At 33.6% G+C, this 18,510-nt stretch overlaps 1 protein-coding gene and 1 long non-coding RNA gene across 6 annotated transcripts in view; one reads left to right on the forward strand and one right to left on the reverse strand.

Annotated features, from left to right (window-relative positions):
* The window catches only part of AEBP2 (AE binding protein 2), a 189,398-nt gene that overhangs the window by 83,421 nt on the left and 87,467 nt on the right, over positions 1–18,510 (forward strand). For all 5 annotated transcript variants that reach the window (XM_077170238.1, XM_077170237.1, XM_077170240.1 and 2 more), the window contains exons 4-6: positions 6,943–7,129; positions 9,502–9,626; positions 18,225–18,292. In XM_077170238.1, the coding sequence (XP_077026353.1) occupies positions 6,943–7,129; positions 9,502–9,626; positions 18,225–18,292 (380 nt within the window). The remainder of the gene's footprint in view (positions 1–6,942; positions 7,130–9,501; positions 9,627–18,224; positions 18,293–18,510) is intronic.
* LOC143691571 (uncharacterized) overlaps positions 1–18,510 on the reverse strand; it is a 173,951-nt gene that overhangs the window by 41,766 nt on the left and 113,675 nt on the right. The gene's annotated exons all lie outside the window — the stretch shown is intronic.

The following is an 18,510-nucleotide window of genomic DNA, read 5'->3' on the forward strand; positions in this document are numbered from 1 at the left end:
AATACTTTTTTATTCACTGTTCAAACCACTGTGGGATTTATTGGGGCATCATTCTGGACAAACCTACAAAATCTCATACCCTACTCAAGATTCCATGTACTTATGGTGTTCAATTATGTTGTCTACAGAAGTTATATTAGGAAATGCACTAGTCAAAATACAAATTTTGTACTACATAAACATTTTTTGCTTTAGTCTCACACATAAGTTGAAGTGCTAAAGTATTAATTACCATCTATTTTCAACACCCTGCAGTATTGACATTACTTTGTTCTACCTCATGCAAAAACGTTTTAAAATTTATACATTTAGTCACTATCATTACACACTCTAGGCATTCCTAGATTATACCATCTCAGTCTTTATCTCTTATCTTTCCTTCTGATTTCATTTGTGCCCCCAGGCCTCCTCCTTCTATCATTCTCATATTCAACTTCATTCAGTGTTCTAACATTATTGTGCTACAATTAGGTGGTATTGTGCTATACATTTCTGAATTTTTACAGTCAGTCCCGTGGCACAATCTGTATCCCTTCAGCTCCAATTCCCCAATATCTACCCTATTTCTATCTCCTGATAACTTCTGTTCTTAACTGAAATTCTTCAAGTTCATTCATTAATGTTAGTTCATATCAGTGAGACCATACAGTATTTTGCATTATTTTTTAAGAAGTGTGGTGTATTTTTTTCTAAATGAGGTTCAATGGAGTGAATTAGGGGTTTATACTTCATGCCAGCAACCTGGGGTGAAGGTATTATTTTTTTGCCATTTAGATCTAAGTCATATAAGCTAATTATTGAGAATACTAGTGAGGGTACTTGTTGAATTAAGCCAAATTCTCTCAGTATGATTAGCCTTACACAGTTTTACAACATAGGGGCCATTTACAATTATTTTAGTCTATTTAGAAATATTTTAGAGTAGGTGTGAACACATGGCCAGTGGGAGGAAAGTAAAAGAAATGTTAACTGAGTTCTTTAATATCCTCCAAAATAAAGTGGTTACAGAACATTTGCTTAAGTGATGGAATAAGTTATTTCACTTAAATAATGACAAGAAATAATAATGATGGTTGATTTCTTATAGTAAGTTTATGAAATTCATAGCTTAGGTGAAGTTAATTTGTACTTAACACCTTTTTTCATTTAACCACATATAGTCAGCTATTGGTTTCTTACGAAGTCTTCCTTTCTTTTTTTTAATATTCTACTTCTAATTCTCTTCTCCTATTTTTTTTTACTTGTCTTACCTTTTATAATGTTTATGTTAGTTTTTCTCCATGTTTTTTTTTAAGACCTGTTCATCATTATATTATTGTATTAATGGAAAAATATTCAAACGAGTAAATATAGCAGAAGTTTTAGGGATGTACCCCATTTCCTCATGTTTTCATAGTGTGAGCAAAGGAAATGATGCAGAAACGTCGTATTTTGGTTTTAAGGACAGATACCTTAGAGTGTATATATGAATTTTAGACAGTCTTCATATTGCTTTATTTGAAGAAATACTTGGCCACAACGTTAGTTGTTTACACTTTATGAATGAGCGCATGAGGGTGGGCCATGGTGACCCAGTGGCAGAGTTCTCGCCTGCCATGCCTGAGACCGGGGTTTGATTCCCGGTGCCTGCCCATGCAAAAAAAAAATAAGAATGAGCGCATGAGGTAAGGTAGTCTGTGACGTTAGCATTAGTAATCATGGTGGTGACTTGACAAGGTCTTGGTTGAGGGTGATTTCATACTTTCTATCTTTCCTTGTCCCTACTCTCTACACTGTTGGTCTGATTCCAGGGGTGGATAAATCTTATGAGACAATGGAAGAGCTCATGAATATTATGTTCTTTTGTGAGGGTTTTAGATAAATTTTGGTAAATTATCTACTTCGTTAGGTTTCTAGTGACTATTATGCCTTTGATAAAGAACTTTAGAGCCAGTTTTGGAGGCAGTTTAGGTATGAAAGACAGTCAGCATATTATAACATGTCTTTGTAGATTTGGGGAATAGAACATTTGAAATATTCAGTTTCCAAAAAAAAGTGTTTTCCCCTATTGGTCAAAAACATTGTTTTTTCATCAGAACACTAAATATAGTCGATTGAGTTCAGGGTCATATGTGTGGATGAAAATTATAAAATGAATACACACTAAAATCACAGTTGGCACCATGAAATGCTCATATTTAGTGGCTTGAGGCCATTTGAAGAAATAGCAGTTTTTTCTCTTTTTCACACTCTCTGGGGTTTTACCCTTAATGAGTGGAATATTGATTAGATGACTCCTATAATTATTTCCTTTTAGAGCAGGAGAGTTTGTAAGTGAAATGTGTGTGACTCCATTATGCCTCTTTTTAATAAAAACACTTTTCTTTTAAAGCTGTGTTTTCTTTTGAGATTTGTGTTTTGTTTTGTTTTCTTTCGTAATCAAACCCGGGTCTCCGGCACCACAGGCGAATATTTTGCCTGCTGAGCCATTGTGGCCCGCCCTGAGATTTGTTTTTGATTCTTTATTGAATGATCAGAATCAGAGATAAATCAGTCCTTTATTAGAATTCTCATTATTGATTTATTTCCAGAGCATTTAATCATTGCTGAACAAAATAAACTCTGGGTAATTTATTATCTCAATTCTTAATGCTCCCAGAGCCTATTCATAGACTGGAATGATTCTGGAAGGAAATTAATCCTCTAGTCTACTGGAACCCTGTCATTAGCAATAATCCTGAATGCAGTACATCACAGAATCCCTTTGAATTTAAACTTGAGGTCTTGGATCTAAATTGTTATTGTCATTTCCTCTTTAATTTTGGTTAAGTAGCTGTTCTAAAATTGGAAATGTGGAATTCTTTCAACAGATTTGTTCAAATGAACCAACTGAAGCTAGGAACATGAGAGGGAAAGACCGTTTTATATTGTATTCCCAGAATGCACGCTATTTCAGGTATAATTTTAAGTTACTGTATTAGGAAATACAGGATGACCTCTTCTAAAATTGAAAAGTGAGAAAAATAGGTATTGTATGGCTTTTTCTGACAGCACTGTCTAATAAAAATATATGTGAGCCAGTGATAACATTTTAAATTTCTAATGACCATGTTGAAAGAATTAAAAGAGACAGGTGAAAATGATTTTAATAATATATTTAACCCCCAATATGTTATAATTTCAACATGCTATCAGTATACAAAATTATTAATGAGCTATTTTACTGAGTCTTCAAAATTCAGAGTGTATTTTATTCTTAGAGCACTTAGTTTGAACTGGCCACGATTCATATTCTCAGTAGTCACCTGTTTTTAGTGGCTGCTGTATTGAACAGTGTAAGACTAACCCATTAGGGTGATTACATTTACAGAACTCTCAATTCAGATGCTATACACTGATCTATATTTAGATTTCATAAAATTTGCACTTGAAAAAGCGGAGTCACATACCCAAATTGTTTGAAACCTACTGAAAAATTTTTCAGCAGCTGAATTGAATATGTTTTCAGGTTAAAATTTAAGTTAAGTAAATTGAAATGAAGTAAAAACTTCAGTTCCTCAGTTGCAGAAACTGTATTTAAAGTACTTAGTAACAGCATTTGACTATTGGTTTGGTGCTGTATGGTATAGATCTACGGCAACATGGTAATCTACAGAAGATGGTAACTTTAAAATGCGTTATTCTTTCTTGGTGCTCAGGATATATGTCTAAGTTCTTACATTCAGAGAATTCAGTAACTGCTAGCTGCTAAGCATCCCACATTCAGGGTCTGAGTTTTAGTTACTTTTGTATTTCAGGCAGCCAGAGTATTACTGATTGATAGTTAACATTGAATAAATGTTGTTTAAATTAAGACAGTTCTAGTGAGTTAGCAAGCAGACACTGACTTTTTGATGGGGCCTTGGAACTGTGGCTCTGTTTATTACTATTATACTATGAAGGGATACACCTGGATTATAGAAGTGGATTAGTAACTTGAATTCAATTGCTGCCTTTTACTAGTTGTTTGAACCTGGATTAATAAATTCTTCTTAATGTCTTTCTTCATTTGTAATATAGTGATGATAGTGATGCTGCTTGCCTTACTGCATCTTTAAAAATAAGAGTGACAGTGATTTAGTTAAATCTAGTAACAGTCTTTTATAGTTCTCAGACTTGAAGCTTGTGGGAGAATCACCTAGAACAAAAACACAGATCCTTGGCAGTAACTCCAGAGATTTTGACATAATAGGTGTGAGATGAGGCTTAGGAATTTGCAGCTGAACATTCTTGATGCAGGTTATCTAAGGTCCACTCTACTGACAGGTTTGTTATAAGAATCAAAATACTAATTTTAAAGCACTGTATTAAGCTAATTTTCTCTTCTCTGGGACCCCATAGAACCCTGTGCCTTATTCCTTATTATATTTCTTTGAAATCGTTGTCTTATGTCTGTCTTGTTGACCACATGTAAGTTATTTCAAGGCAGGAACTGTATCTTATTCATCCTTATACATCCAGTGTCTTGTATAGTACTAGATGAAGAATAGGTAACTCTGAACTTGAAATCTCAAAGCATTCCTCTTTCTCTTAACTTAGTGTATATCCTAGAGTGGGCAGTATTTTATGAGTGCCAGTCGAGTTCCCCACATGTCCCTTGCATGTCAATATAGAGTACTTATTAATAGCACTGTAAGAAACTTGCTGTGAAATGTTTCACCAAGTATCGTTTTTTACAAAATCTGTTAGCATGTGAATATTCAGTACTGTTAATATACTTTGAAATATCTATTATATGCAAATTCTGGGAACATAGATATTCCTGTTCTGCCTTCAAATGCGTAGAAAGGAATGGTGAGTTTGGATAAGGATCTAGGTAGATAGTGAAGGTGTGAGGATATCTCAAGGGAGGATTAGCTCCTTTCTGCTTGGCAGATAGTAAGACTTTGTGAAGAAAAGTTTTTTTTTTAAACAAATAGAGAGTTGTGTTTTTAGAAGTTTAAAATCGTATGAATTGAAAGAAAGAGCCTGGAGGCATGTAGGTTTTTTTTGTGTGTGTGGTATTATCTAGATACACTGTAATACAAGGTGAAAGGTCTGGGTATAATGTGATAGATATATTTAATGTTAAATATGGTAAATTTGCATGCTTAGGAGCTTGGTTGTCAAGTCAGAAACTAAGTAAATTGGATAACAAGCTGCTAATAGAAAATGTATTATCAATATGGGTGTGGATTTTGCTGTATGGGGATCATTTTGGAAAACAGTGTATTTTTTAATTAGTAAAATTCAGTTGTAAGACTCACCAAAGTTATTTCCCAAGATATAGCCGGAAATCACACATATCTTCTGTAGCAATTTTTGTATTGTAGTTCTAGTGATATCTGAATGTTCTACATTAAATATTGGAATAGCAGGCCCACTAAGTGACTTGGATATTTAACCTTTTGATTTCTGGAATACAGAGGACAAAAAGGCAGTATTTAATGAAACTTATTGAGGGTGGAATAACACTAGCCTGAGACGTTCTAAGAGTCTAAATTCAATATTTTAATAAATTTAAATAAAAGTCCTTTAAAAGTTAATATTTTTGTACTTTTCTCTTACTGTTATAATAGTGTAGAGCAGTAGGGAGGCTGCTGAAAGTTCTGAAGTAACCTTACATATCCGAAGATAAAAATAATTTAAAAATCAGTGTGCACGGGTGGTTCAGTGGTACAATGCTCGCTTTCCATGCGAGAGACCCAGGTTTGATTTCCAGACCATGTACACCTCCCCCCCAAATAATAATAATAATAAAAATTTAAAAATCCAGGAATCCAAGTAACTGGCAGGATATATAATTCTTTGAAGCAGAAACAAGTTATTCTTGCCTTAGAAAAGTGATTAATTTTAAAAAATCAGTGTTTTCTGGAAAGTTGTCTGCTATTTTTGCCTTGAATATAGTGGAAAGAGTAGAAACTTTGGGAATTAGGCAATCTGAGGTCTATTTACAGCTTTGCTATAGCCTTCCTAGTTCTGTCTTGGGCAATTTAAATTTACTTATAAAAGAGAGAGATTATTCTTTTATAGTCTTTTTCTGCTTTGAAATTATATGAATCTGTACTTTGGTAATTGAAGACTTGTCTGGGATTAGGGAGGAGGAGTATTGATGAATATTTTAGAGCCTAGGTGATTGTAGAAAGATGGAAAGTTTACATAGATTAGAAAAATCAGGTGATTGAGAATAGAGATGCAGGCATTGGGATGGGGAAAAGGAATTAGAAAGATCTTGGATTAGTTTGGCCATAATAAGTTTGCATGCTAGCAGGTTATATCGTGTTGTGTCTTGATAGTAGGATGTGGGATTTGATCTGTATACGTGAATTTAAAACACATTCTGCCCCAGAATCAGAGGAAAGGCATTTCATCAGTTTACATGCCCCTTTTGTCTTGCTTCACTGTTGTGGCATAAGGTAAAGGTGTAGAAATTATCTTCACTTTCTAGGATATCATCTTAGATTAAAATTTCGTAACCTTGCCACTACTGACATTTTAGGCTAGATAATTCTTTGTTGTGGAGGAGATAGAGTTGTCCTGTGCATCATGGAATGTTTTGCAATATCTCTCTGTCTGCCTGTTAGATGCCAGTAGTTACCTGTCCAGTTGTGACAGCCAAAAAGTTGGTTGTCACAACTGGGGTGGGAGTGGGACAAAATCATCCTACTCAAGAATCACAGTCCTAAATTTGTCTACTCTTTTTCCTTTCATGTCTAGATGCTTTGTCATCTCTATCAATGTAGATATAGAAAAACTCCAGGGGGTGTTTTTTGTTGAAATTTTAGCTTGTCACTTTTTCTCATTTACTTTAGGATCTGTGGATCTGGAATTAGTTCTCTTGCAGTACTGATTTACTTCTGAAAATATGAAATATTCATTTGTTCCTATTCCACTCGTTCATTTCATAGCATCTCTGAAATAATTTTTTCTTTAATTTTCACATAGTGTGTTGTTGGTGGCTGCAATGCCAGCTTTGCTTCTCAGGGAGGGCTGGCTCGCCACGTACCCACACACTTCAGTCAGCAGAACTCTTCAAAGGTTTCTAGCCAGCCAAAGGCCAAAGAAGAATCTCCTTCTAAAGCTGGCATGAACAAAAGGAGGAAGTTAAAGAACAAAAGAAGACGTTCATTACGTAAGTGTTTCACTTCAGAAGATCTCCATGTATTTGATGGCTTTTGTTTATATATTGGGCTTTCATCCAAATCCACTTTTTACCATTCAACTCTGTGTATTTCTATTAAAGTAGTAAACTGGTAAGGACATCTGTCTGTTAGTGTGAGAATACAGATATCTTTTATCTGACAGAGGGTGTAAATGTTGTACACCATGTAGAATTGGATTTGGGAGACTACTTTGATTTTTTCCTAAATCAAAATTATAAAATATAGCAATAAAAAGAATTGACTATAGGCTACGTTTCAGTATTTATAAATCTCTGTAAGTATGTACATATATACAATGGTTGTATGCAGATCGTGAGATGTGTCCTTGATATTTAGGATGGAAAATAATTAGATGATATGGCTTGTAAATGTTGGGGGCAGGGATTAACTTTGAAACCCGGAGCACTGTACCCAGTCTTGGTGTCAGCTTGCTAATTCATTATATCCTGAATGAAGAGGATATGAATGAGTGAATGATTGAATAAAGTGGTCATTGGCAGAAAGTTCATTGCAGAACTGCTCAGGGAGTGAATTAGAGGGTTTGGTTTCTCACCATTAAGTAAAATCATCCCTTTCCCCCAAGCTCCCAAAATGTCAAATGTCAGTATTTTTCTTTCTCACTTGGCAGTGAGATCAGAAATTATAGGTTCTAGTTGTTTGTTACTAGATAATGTTTTAAGGAAAAATATTGTGAGAAAAGAGGTGTTTTAGATATATTTTCGTGAATGTGCCAGCTGATGAAATGGAACTCCCACAGAAACGGTGATGAATTTGTGTGTTTTGAGAACTCCGTGGATGTCCATAGTTTGTTAAATTAAAATGCATGTAATTCAGAATATGCTATACCATGAAATCAAGACATTTTAAAATTGTTAACAGTATTTTTAACGTTATAAATGGTCTTGAAAAATTACGTTATCAGTAAGTTCCACAATTCAAAAATAATTCATTTTCTTTTATTTTTGAGCAACTTTCTCATTTTGACTAAGAACAGAACAATTTATCATATTTAGTGGGATGAAATTGGAATGTGAAAAAAGAATTTAAAAGTATTTAATGTGAAATTTTGTCTGATTGCCCTTAAAGATTACATACTTTAGCTTTTTTATTTTTTATTTTATATGCTGTATGGGATGGGGCGGGTCACATTTCATTCTTTTTCCATGTGAGTTTCCTCTTCTTGCAGCACCATTTGTTGACTTTTTTGTTTGTTTGGTTTTTCATTTGTTTGCCTGTTTGGAAGGTGCATGGGTTGGGAATTGTACCTGGGTCTCCTGCATGGGAGGTGAGAATTCTAACACTAAACTACCCTTGCACCCCTGGCACTTTAGGTTTTTAAAGTGGTTAATTAGAAAAGTTGCATAAGCTCTTTTAATATAAACTGCTTTATGATTTACAAGGCATTTTTCATATGCATTGTTTATCTAATCACAACAATCTATAACTGGTATGAGATCTCTATAAGAAAAACATTCTAAGGTAGGTTGAGCAGTTCACCCAAAGTTACACAATTTGTAACTGGTGGGAGTTAGAAAGAATTTTGGTGGGTTCATTGGCATTTAGAAATGTATTAATAGTTTTCATAGATTGTTGTTAGAAGTGTTATTCATAATCTAGGAAATACTTATTAACCCCCCCCCCCAAATAACATTGCCACTTAGTAAAAAAAAAAATTATTACATGTAAAATATAATATGAAATGTATATCATATGTTTGGCATGGTGAACTTGATATCCCAGTGTGATACATGTAAATGTTCATCAGATTGTTGAAATGCAGGATGGGTATTCAGGAGTTAAAGATATAATTATATGTAAATGTAGTTGGATGAAATGATGAGTTCTGAGATTAGAACCTTACAAACCAGTGGACAGAATTAGCTAAACATTTGTTGGGATTCTGCTTTTGTACATACTTATCTTTTTAATTAGATTCAGTTTTTATGAACGCAGAAAAAAAATCTTTTTCAATGCAAAAAGCTACTGCTCAGACTACTGTTATAATAGTCTGCTGCTGGGTCTCCTTGGTAGGTTTTTTGTTCTAAAGATAAGGTAGATGTTCTAAAGGTATGTTTTATGAATTACTACCATAGGATTTGAATGGTATATTTTCATAGCTATTTATTAAGGAAGATTGAAAAAGGAAATATTATAATATCATTTTTATGTGTTAAAATCTCACTCTAGGTTAGACTGAAATCTAGGAAATATAAAAAAGGTATTTGTTAATTGGTGTTTCAGTCTTTATTATTTGTGATAAATGACTATATGACTGTTTGGAGACTGCTATATTTTCTAACTATTCTTCACCTCTTTTGTGTTCTTTTGTGTTGGCTTTTAGCACGACCGCATGATTTCTTCGATGCACAAACACTGGATGCGATAAGACATCGGGCCATATGCTTTAACCTCTCAGCTCATATAGAAAGTTTAGGGAAGGGACACAGTGTTGTTTTTCATAGTACTGTAAGTATTCTGTGTTTTTAAAAAATTATGCATATAAATTTGCAAAAAAAGTGTTTTTTGACTTTTACAATCATATTTCTAAATTGCTTGATCTAGGAAAATATATTTTAAAACAAAAAACAAAAGTAAAACATTTTGCTTCATTAGTTACCAATATTTTAAAAATTACTTTTAATGTTACTTATTAAGCAAATATGTCCACAATTATACATGTTTATAATTAATTGACTATTTTAGCCTTTAGTTTGCACTGTTTAGGAATAGCAGGGTGACACACCATATAGTGGAAATGGATCTTAGATAACCAGGCTCTAACCTTAAGTAAACTGGGTGTCTTAGCTCACCTCTGATATCCTCTGTAAAATTAGTACATGAGGCCTTTTAGCTTTAAAAAATTTCATTCACATTGCGTTGTGCTCCATGTAACTATTTTCCTGTGCCCCAACTTACACATCCAAAGTTTATGCATTTAAATAGAAAATGATGTTGGCCATAAAATTAAATCCTTGTGAGGGAGGGAATTTTTTTGTTTTGTTCCACTGATGCATTCTAAGTTGTTCCTAAGAATTGTCCTGGAACATATAGTAGGCATTCACTTTATTTGTTGAGCGTTAATGTTATTCAGCGTAGAGGAAAAGTATGAAATTTGAAGAGCACTAAATGCAGTTGTTCTGTTTTTTTTTTTTTTTTTTTTTTTTTTTTTTGCTTAGGTAGGGGTTGATAGAGAGTTGTTCTTTCTTTACATGCCCCTTTGCCATTTTGTTTATCTCTAGTCGTCTTTGAATTGGTATAGTTTGGCATGGGTAAGTTAGTAGAGGTTATCAACCAAACTTGGCAGTTCAAATCCCTAGAAAAGTGACTGTTTAATTTTGTCTGTTGAAATGTAAAATAATATTAAATTTTGATTAATTTAATTTTTATATTTCAATCAAAATGCACGAGAATGTAATTATAAGGTCAGTGTTGTTATTACTACCTTGTTTGGTTTGTTTGAATCTCTTTTATTCCATCTCATACAGTTATGCAGATTTCTTGCATTTTAGCTTTTCTTCTCCATATAATTGCCTCCCAATTATTTAGCTTTTTTATTACTTCTGCCTATTCATTTTTTTAATTTAAAAGTTTTTTTAATACCAAAAAATACCAAATGCAAACATTCTTAACTTTTGATCATTCTATTCTACATATATAATTAGTAATTCACAATATCATCACATAGTTGCATATTCATCGTCATGATCATTTCTTATAACATTTGCATCTATTCGGAAAAAGAAATAAAATGAAAACAGAAAAAAATTCATATATACCATACCCCTTACCCCTCTCTTTCATTACTCACTATAGCATTTCAAACTAAATTTATTTTAACATTTGTTCCCCCTATTATTTATTTTTACTCCATATGTTCTACTCGTCTGTTGACAAGGTTGATGAAAGGAGCATCAGACACAAGGTTTTCACAATCACACAGTCACATTGCAAAAGCTATATCATTATACAATCATCTTCAAGAAACATGGCTACTGAAACACAGCTCTACATTTTCAGGCAGTTCCCTCCAGCCTCTCCATTATATTTTGACTAACAAGGTGATAATCTGTTTAATGCTAAAGAATAACCTCCAGGATAACCTCTCGACTCTGGAATCTCTCAGCCATTGACACTTTATTTTGTCTCATTTTACTGTTCCCCCTTTTGGTCGAGAAGGTCTTCTTGATGCTGAGTCTCAGCTCATTCCAGGGTTTTTCTCAATCCCCTGATGCTAAGTCTCAGCTCATTCTAGGATTTCTGTCCCACATTGTCAGGAAAGTCCACACCCCTGGGAGTTATGTCCCACGTAGACAGGGGAGGGTGGTGAGTTTGCTTGTTGTGTTGGCTAGAGAGAGAGAGGCCACATCTGAGCAACAAAAGAGCTTCTCTTGGGGGGTGACTCTTAGGCCTAATTTTAAGTAGTGCCTAGTCATTTTAATGTGCTCGCTTACCTCCATTGTTTTCTCCCTTCTTTTTGATTTCTCACCTATCAGGCTCACCTTCTTTATTTAGCTCCCTATAAACCAACCCCCCCCATTATATTTTTTGCCTTTTTTTTCTTCCCTCTTTTTTAATGCAAAAAGCTACTTCCCACACCACTATTATTATAAGTCTGCTGCTGGGTCTCCTTGGTAGGTTTTTTGTTTTAAAGATAAGATAAATGTTGTAAAGTTGTGTTTTGTGGATTACTACCATAGTATTTGAATGGTGTAATTTCATAGCTATTTATTAAGGAAGATTGAAAAAGGAAATATTGTAATATCTCATTTTTGTGTATTAAAAACTCACTCTAGGTGAAACCCTGAACTTCATCAGCCTTCTTGAATCAAGGTATCTTTACCTGGATGCCTTTGATTGGACATTTCTATAGACTTGGTGTAACTGGGACATTTTCTTGGCCTTAGAACTGTAAACTAGCAACTTATTAAATTACCCTTTTTAAAAGTCAAAAAAAAAGACAACTCACTCTAGGTAGGTTGAAATCTAGGAAATATAATTTTGTAAGACCCATTCAGATTTCATGAGCCAAAAAAATAACCAGTAGTGAATTTTGTTTATGAAATAAATTTAAATGGAGGCATGCTTGACATAATGTAAGGGAAGTTATTAAATATACTAACATAAAATGAAATTGAAAGCTTTTTTGTCATAATGCAGCCACTAGTATTTCCTGACTCAAATTTTTCAGATGAGAAGCTAGGGGATTCAGAGGTTATGTGCCTTTTCTCATGTGACAGTAGTGGTAATTAAATATTACCATTTCTTTAGGGTTTCTGTACTATTCATGTATTCTAGGGGTCAGAGCTCTTGTTTTGAGACTACAAAAGTATTGTGTTAAAAGGGAGGTACAAGAGAACAATAGTTATGTATCAGTAAATTCAGGGTGCAGTGTAGATGTTGAAAATTAAACAGAAGTAAGAATCTAAGGGAGAGGGTGAAGAATTAAAGATATGGAAGTAAAGCAGGTAAGAGATGGAAAAATTAGCTATAGAGATTTTCTGAGATTTGAAAACTTAAGAGGTATGAGTTTGGGTTGAAGAAAAGTACCACTGTACTTATGCTCTTTTTGAAGAATATACTAAATGTAGTTATCTAAATAAGAAATAGAAGGTTGGAAGGGAAAAAAATTTATGGAATTGGAAATTAAGAAAGGGTTTAAAATGGCTGTCTTGGCAATTTTGCTGGGATTCAACAAGACTTAGGTTTGCTTTGGCAGGGATGATTGAAATTCTCCTCTGAAATATAACACAGATTTATGATGTGATAGCTATGTAATTGTTGTTTTTTTAAAGGTAATTTTTTTTTTTTTTTTATAAAAAAGGTAAGCTAGATGTTGTCAGCAGGCCTGGATTGTACCATTAGACAAGGTACATTGTTCATTCACTTAAACGTTGAACATCTAGCTGTGTGTCAGGAACTGATAATACACAAGTAAACAAAACAGACTAAAAAAATGCCTACATGCTAGTGGAGTGGACATAATAAACAAGATAAATTAATAAAGGGCAATTAATAAATTGGAAAGAACTGTGGGAAATGAAAATATGAGCCATTGAGTTATTAGGGGGATGAGCACCTTAGAGGGAAGATCAAGTACATTGTCCTGAGGGTGGGTATAGGGCGTCAGTTTGGCTGGAGGGAATAAATGATTCAGTCAATACAGGAGATGCCTCAGAGGTAGTTGGGGAGAACTTTGTTAGGCTAGTTACTTTGGTTTTTATGCTGTATGTCATGGGAAGCTGTTGAAAAAGATTGAGTAGCAAGGATCTGATTTGTTTTTTTCTTTCTTTAAATGATAAAGAAAGAGGTGCATTGAGGTGTAGTGTGTGTGTGTGTGTGTATATTAATATATATGTTATATATATATAATAAACTGTATCCATTTAAGGTATACAATTCTAGGAATTTTGGCAGTTGTATCCACCTCTAAAACCACCACCACTATTAAGAGACAGAACACTCCCATCACTTTCAGAATTTTCCAGGCATAGCTTTGCATTTCATCCTTGCCTCTACTTCCTGCCTTAGAGATCCTACTGACTTGTTTTTTTTTTGTCTTTTCTTTTTCTTTTTAACGTGCTTACTTTGTTTTCTATGTTGAACAGCTTGTAGGGGGTGAAGGATGCAGGGAAAAGGGAATCATCAGTCTTTTTAGTATCTCAGTTAAGAGATAATAGTGGTTTGGACTGAAATGATTGCATTACTGAAAGAAGTAGATTGTCGTATTCTGAATATCTTTTGAAGGTAAACTTTATTGATGGGTTGGATGTCAGATTTGAGAAAAATGGACAGTTGGCTCCAGGGCTTTTGGCTGGGCAACTGGAAGGATGGAGTTGCCATATAATGGGAAAGACAGTGGAGAGAAAGAGTATCAAAAAGAGCTTGAGGGTGGGCCACGGTGGCTCAGCAGGTAAGAATGCTTGCCTGCCATGCCCGAGGACCCGGGTTCGATTCCTGGTGCCTGCCCATGTAAAAAAAAAGAGCTTGAATTTGGACATATTGTTAGGGCATCCATTGGCTCTGTCATGTAGGCAGGTGGACGTAAGTTTGGAGTTCAGAGGAGAGGTGTGGGCTGTAGATTCAAATACTGGCGTTTTCAGCATATGAGTGGTATTTAAAGGTATGAGACTAGGTGAGATTACCTAGGAAATAAGTGTATATAGAAAAGAGAAAGATATCCAAAGACTCAAATTTGGAGCTCATCACCATTTATGATTTAAAAGTCACTAGATCTCATGAAGTATTTTCTAGTAATGAGCAGGATCTCTGCATATAAAGGGATAGTGGGGATGATGATCCTTGTTATGAGATCCATAGTCTTAGAATAAAGATGGTCAAAAAAAGTCAAGGAAAATGATGGAATTAAAAATAGTGGTAATTATATTAGGACATTGGAAAGAAAATTAAAAAAAACTATCTGTGGTCAAAGTAATCTTGAAGATGAAAATGAGTTTTCTAACTATGGAAGATATCTGAGAGGATTTAGGATTGTGATATGGTGAATGTAATAAATTAAAAATCTGCAGAGTAAGAGTGATTTGGTACCTGTCAGTAATATTGAGGGGAACCAGAGCTACCTAAATTGAGGAAAAGTCAGAGGTAAAGTATAATCTGAAGAATGATTTTTGCTGGAATAAGGAGGTAGAGGGAAGAGACATTCAGAATGGGAAAAGGTCTTTGACACAGAAAAAAGCTAAAAAAGAGTAGATGAGCAAGTTCCATCGGTAGGAAGGTTTAGGTGGAGGTGTATGTATTCAATAGAAGTTAGTAGCCAGAATGTTCAGTAATGAATGCAAATTTGTTTCCTTGTTATTAAATTATATTTTATAAGAAATACTGATATTGATGATTCCTGTGACACAGTTTTGCAAAAAAAAATTATGCAAGGTACTAAACTGTGCAGTTTGTCTAATTTGTGTTATATTTTAATTGAAACATTTTCTTTCCTCTTCTCCAGAAGAGGTCAGCAGTATTCTTGTTACCGGTTATTTGGCTTGCTGTGCTTGGTTGTTTTACATTTTTTAAATATCTTATTTCATTATAGAGGTATATAGTTTTAACATCTCCAGATCAATTCTTGGGCTTTTTAAATTAATCTCTTTTCCAAGTCTACATTAAAGAATTTATTTAACTGTATGTTTTAAATTATGGGCATAGAAAGTATCCATTTTATTTTTATTTAGAATGCTTGTTATTGCATAAGTGTTACTGAGTTCCAGTGTGGTTTCAGGATGACAAATTATTTTGGGGGCAGTTTGAACTTAAATTTGGGAAAATTTGAATGTTATATTATTAAAACACTAAAGTACCAATTTTGTTAAATGGAAGTTGTGAATTATGGCATTTTCATCTGTTTTTATTTTATGTAAGCGTTAATTTAATTTTCAGAATCTAGTCATGAATGGCAAGTATATTTGTTTTCTTATAATTTTATACATGTATATTTATGTATAATATATATTTATATATATAAAAGTATAAAAATATATATATATATACATTTCAGATTGATCCACCATTTAATTTAGATTCCTTGAGATTGAACTTAATGATTAATAGACTAATGTTTCATTAAAAATAAAACAAAGAAATAAAACTTCCCCATGCAAACAGTAAACTCTTTAGTGATAAATTAGAGACTTTTTCCTTCCTGGCACTGTTTTTCCTTACTGTTTATTTAGATTATTGGTTGGCCAGTATAGCTCAATTACAAGCTTTATAGATGTCAAACAATTAGCATTTTCAGTTCCTTAATTATTAACAATAATATGGCTTTAATGTTGGGTACACTAAGCTTCTTAAAATCCTTTTCTCTCTTTTTCTTTTGGTGAAAATATTTAATAAAGGTGAATTTGAGAAAAGGTTGTTTTAAAAATATGATAGGGGGTGGGCCATGGTGGTTCAGCAGGCAAGAATGCTCGCCTGCCATGCCAGAGGACCCAGGTTCGATTCCCGGTCCCTGCCCATGTGAAAAAAAGAAAAATGTGATAGGATTATATGAGGAATAAAGAAAAGGTTTTATACTGTGTCACCATTGCCAAACAAAACTGCATTTTTGATTGTTGTGTACTTTTACACTATGGTTTTTTCATTTATTTTTTGAGGTTTGATTTACATGGCATATTACAACTTTTATGTGTACAGCACAATGAAGTTTTTACATGTGTATATACCTAATTGCATGTAAGTTTTTGTTTGTTGTTTAGCATAGTCATAATCATGTTGTACCCTTTAATTTGAGATGGCATTTTTACCTTTTAACATTTGTAAACCTAGTTTTGAATAACTATAAAATAATATTCTATTATTACTATTTGTTTACAGCTTCCAATTTATGGCAAATATTTTGGTTCTGTACCTGTGGTAGATGCTGGCTTTGCAATATTCCCCATTCTCTTGGAGAAAATATACTTATGAAGAAATGATAATATGAAATGTGTGCTATTGTAGAATATGCTATCTGCGTGTTAGGGCACATGATAGGGGCACTTAATCCTCACTGGAGCTAGAGGTTAAGGAAGAGGGGGTAGATAATGCATGATAATGCATGTGTCCTAGAAAACATGTATTTGTGTATGAATGTAGGCAGAAGTTTTGTGGAGACTGGAGTAAAAATTTGGTGTAAATTTTATTTGACCTGAGACCTGTGCTGTTTTGTTAATTGCCCAAGTTAAAAGTTAGGAATAAAGAAAATGAAGTGTATATACCTTGAATATTTTAGCTGAACATACAAATGAATATTCCTTTGTCATTTGTTTTATATAGGGCCAAAGTCTTATATAGGAATTGAAATATAGATGTACTAATGGCAATCCTTAGTTATATTTCTTTAATAAACCACACTTATAAAATACAGATAGTCTAATGGTTTGCAGCTTTTATGTATTTCAAGTGGAGCCAAAACTTATTTTTAACCTATCAGAGCTATCCAAATGCATAGATCTTTGAGATATTTTATGATTCTTCTGTTTAATCTTTTAGCATAATCCTATCGCTCATCTTTTTTCATGACTCTACTTTGTCAAATCTTTCAAAAGCTTTCAACTTACTATTTTTAGAGAAGTTGTAGGTTTACAGAAAACACAGATTTCATATACTCCCATATTAACTCCTTGCACTAGTTAAGTTGTTGAAAGTATATTATTATAATTATGCTATTAACTATAATCCATGGTTTACATTAGGTTACACTGTTTGGCTGATGTATGGGAACCATTCTCCTTGTAAAGCATTAATATTATAATTAATAATATTAATAGAATTAATAAAAAGAGTTGGTTCGGCTGGTAGAGTGGAGAGTGGATGAGAAAGCTTCTTTTTACATCTCATAGTTTGGGAACCCATTCTTAATGTATGACTGGAAGAGTTAGAAGCAAAAAACATTGCCAGTGAGACTGGAGAGTCCAGACTATGAAGAGTTTGTACATCATGCTAAGAGTGACCTTATCCTAAGTGCTTTAGGGGAACGTTAAAAGAGTTTTAGTCATGGGGAAAGTGGTATCATTGAATTTGTGTTTCGAAACAAGCACTCTAGGTATTGAGTAGACAATGGCTTTGGAGACTGGGGAGGTCCAGAAGATTGTAGGCCTGAACCAGAATTTTGGCACCTTGGGTAGAAATAATAGTAGTTATTAAAGAAAACATATAATAGATCTTAGTGATTGGGTACTCATTTTTCTTTTTGAGGGCCAGAAGTACTCAGTTATTCACTGTGAAGTGAACATCTTTGAGCATAAAGCTTTTCCTGATTTCAGGTTTATTTTCTTACGATAGTCTCCAAACTCTGACTTAATTAATTCTACAGTAAATACTGCTTTAGGTGATATTGTTCAAAAAGTCCAAAAGATAGGAAGTCTTTACTCACATGGAGCTTTCAGTCTTTTCAGAAGGACAAAGGTTTAATTGCTACAAAGCAGAGGTCGTTGGTATGTTTACTGGTCAATTTGTGATTCCAGATATGAACATGTCTTGATTAGCGTCAAAAGTGCTTTTTAAATGATGCACTAAAATGAGTTTTACAGATTGTTTTTATGATTTGTTTTTCCTTTTCATATCATTACTTAGGTAATAGCTAAGAGAAAAGAGGACTCTGGAAAGATAAAACTTTTGCTTCATTGGATGCCTGAAGACATGTAAGTGTTTGAAATACTATGTGTGTAATTAATGTATCAATATCTTATTTTTATTAAAATCTTAACTGTAAAAATTATTGTTGAAAATAATCTGCACAATTTTGAGGTTGTCAGAATTAGAGAGATAATCTGTGAAACACTTAGAATGCCTGGTTCAAGGTAGAAGCCCCAAAACTTTGAATTTTTTATTGTTGCAGAAACGTGTTGTGGCAATTTTT

The sequence above is a fragment of the Tamandua tetradactyla genome, chromosome 7 (genome assembly GCF_023851605.1).
Source record: "Tamandua tetradactyla isolate mTamTet1 chromosome 7, mTamTet1.pri, whole genome shotgun sequence".
Lineage (NCBI taxonomy): Eukaryota > Metazoa > Chordata > Mammalia > Pilosa > Myrmecophagidae > Tamandua > Tamandua tetradactyla.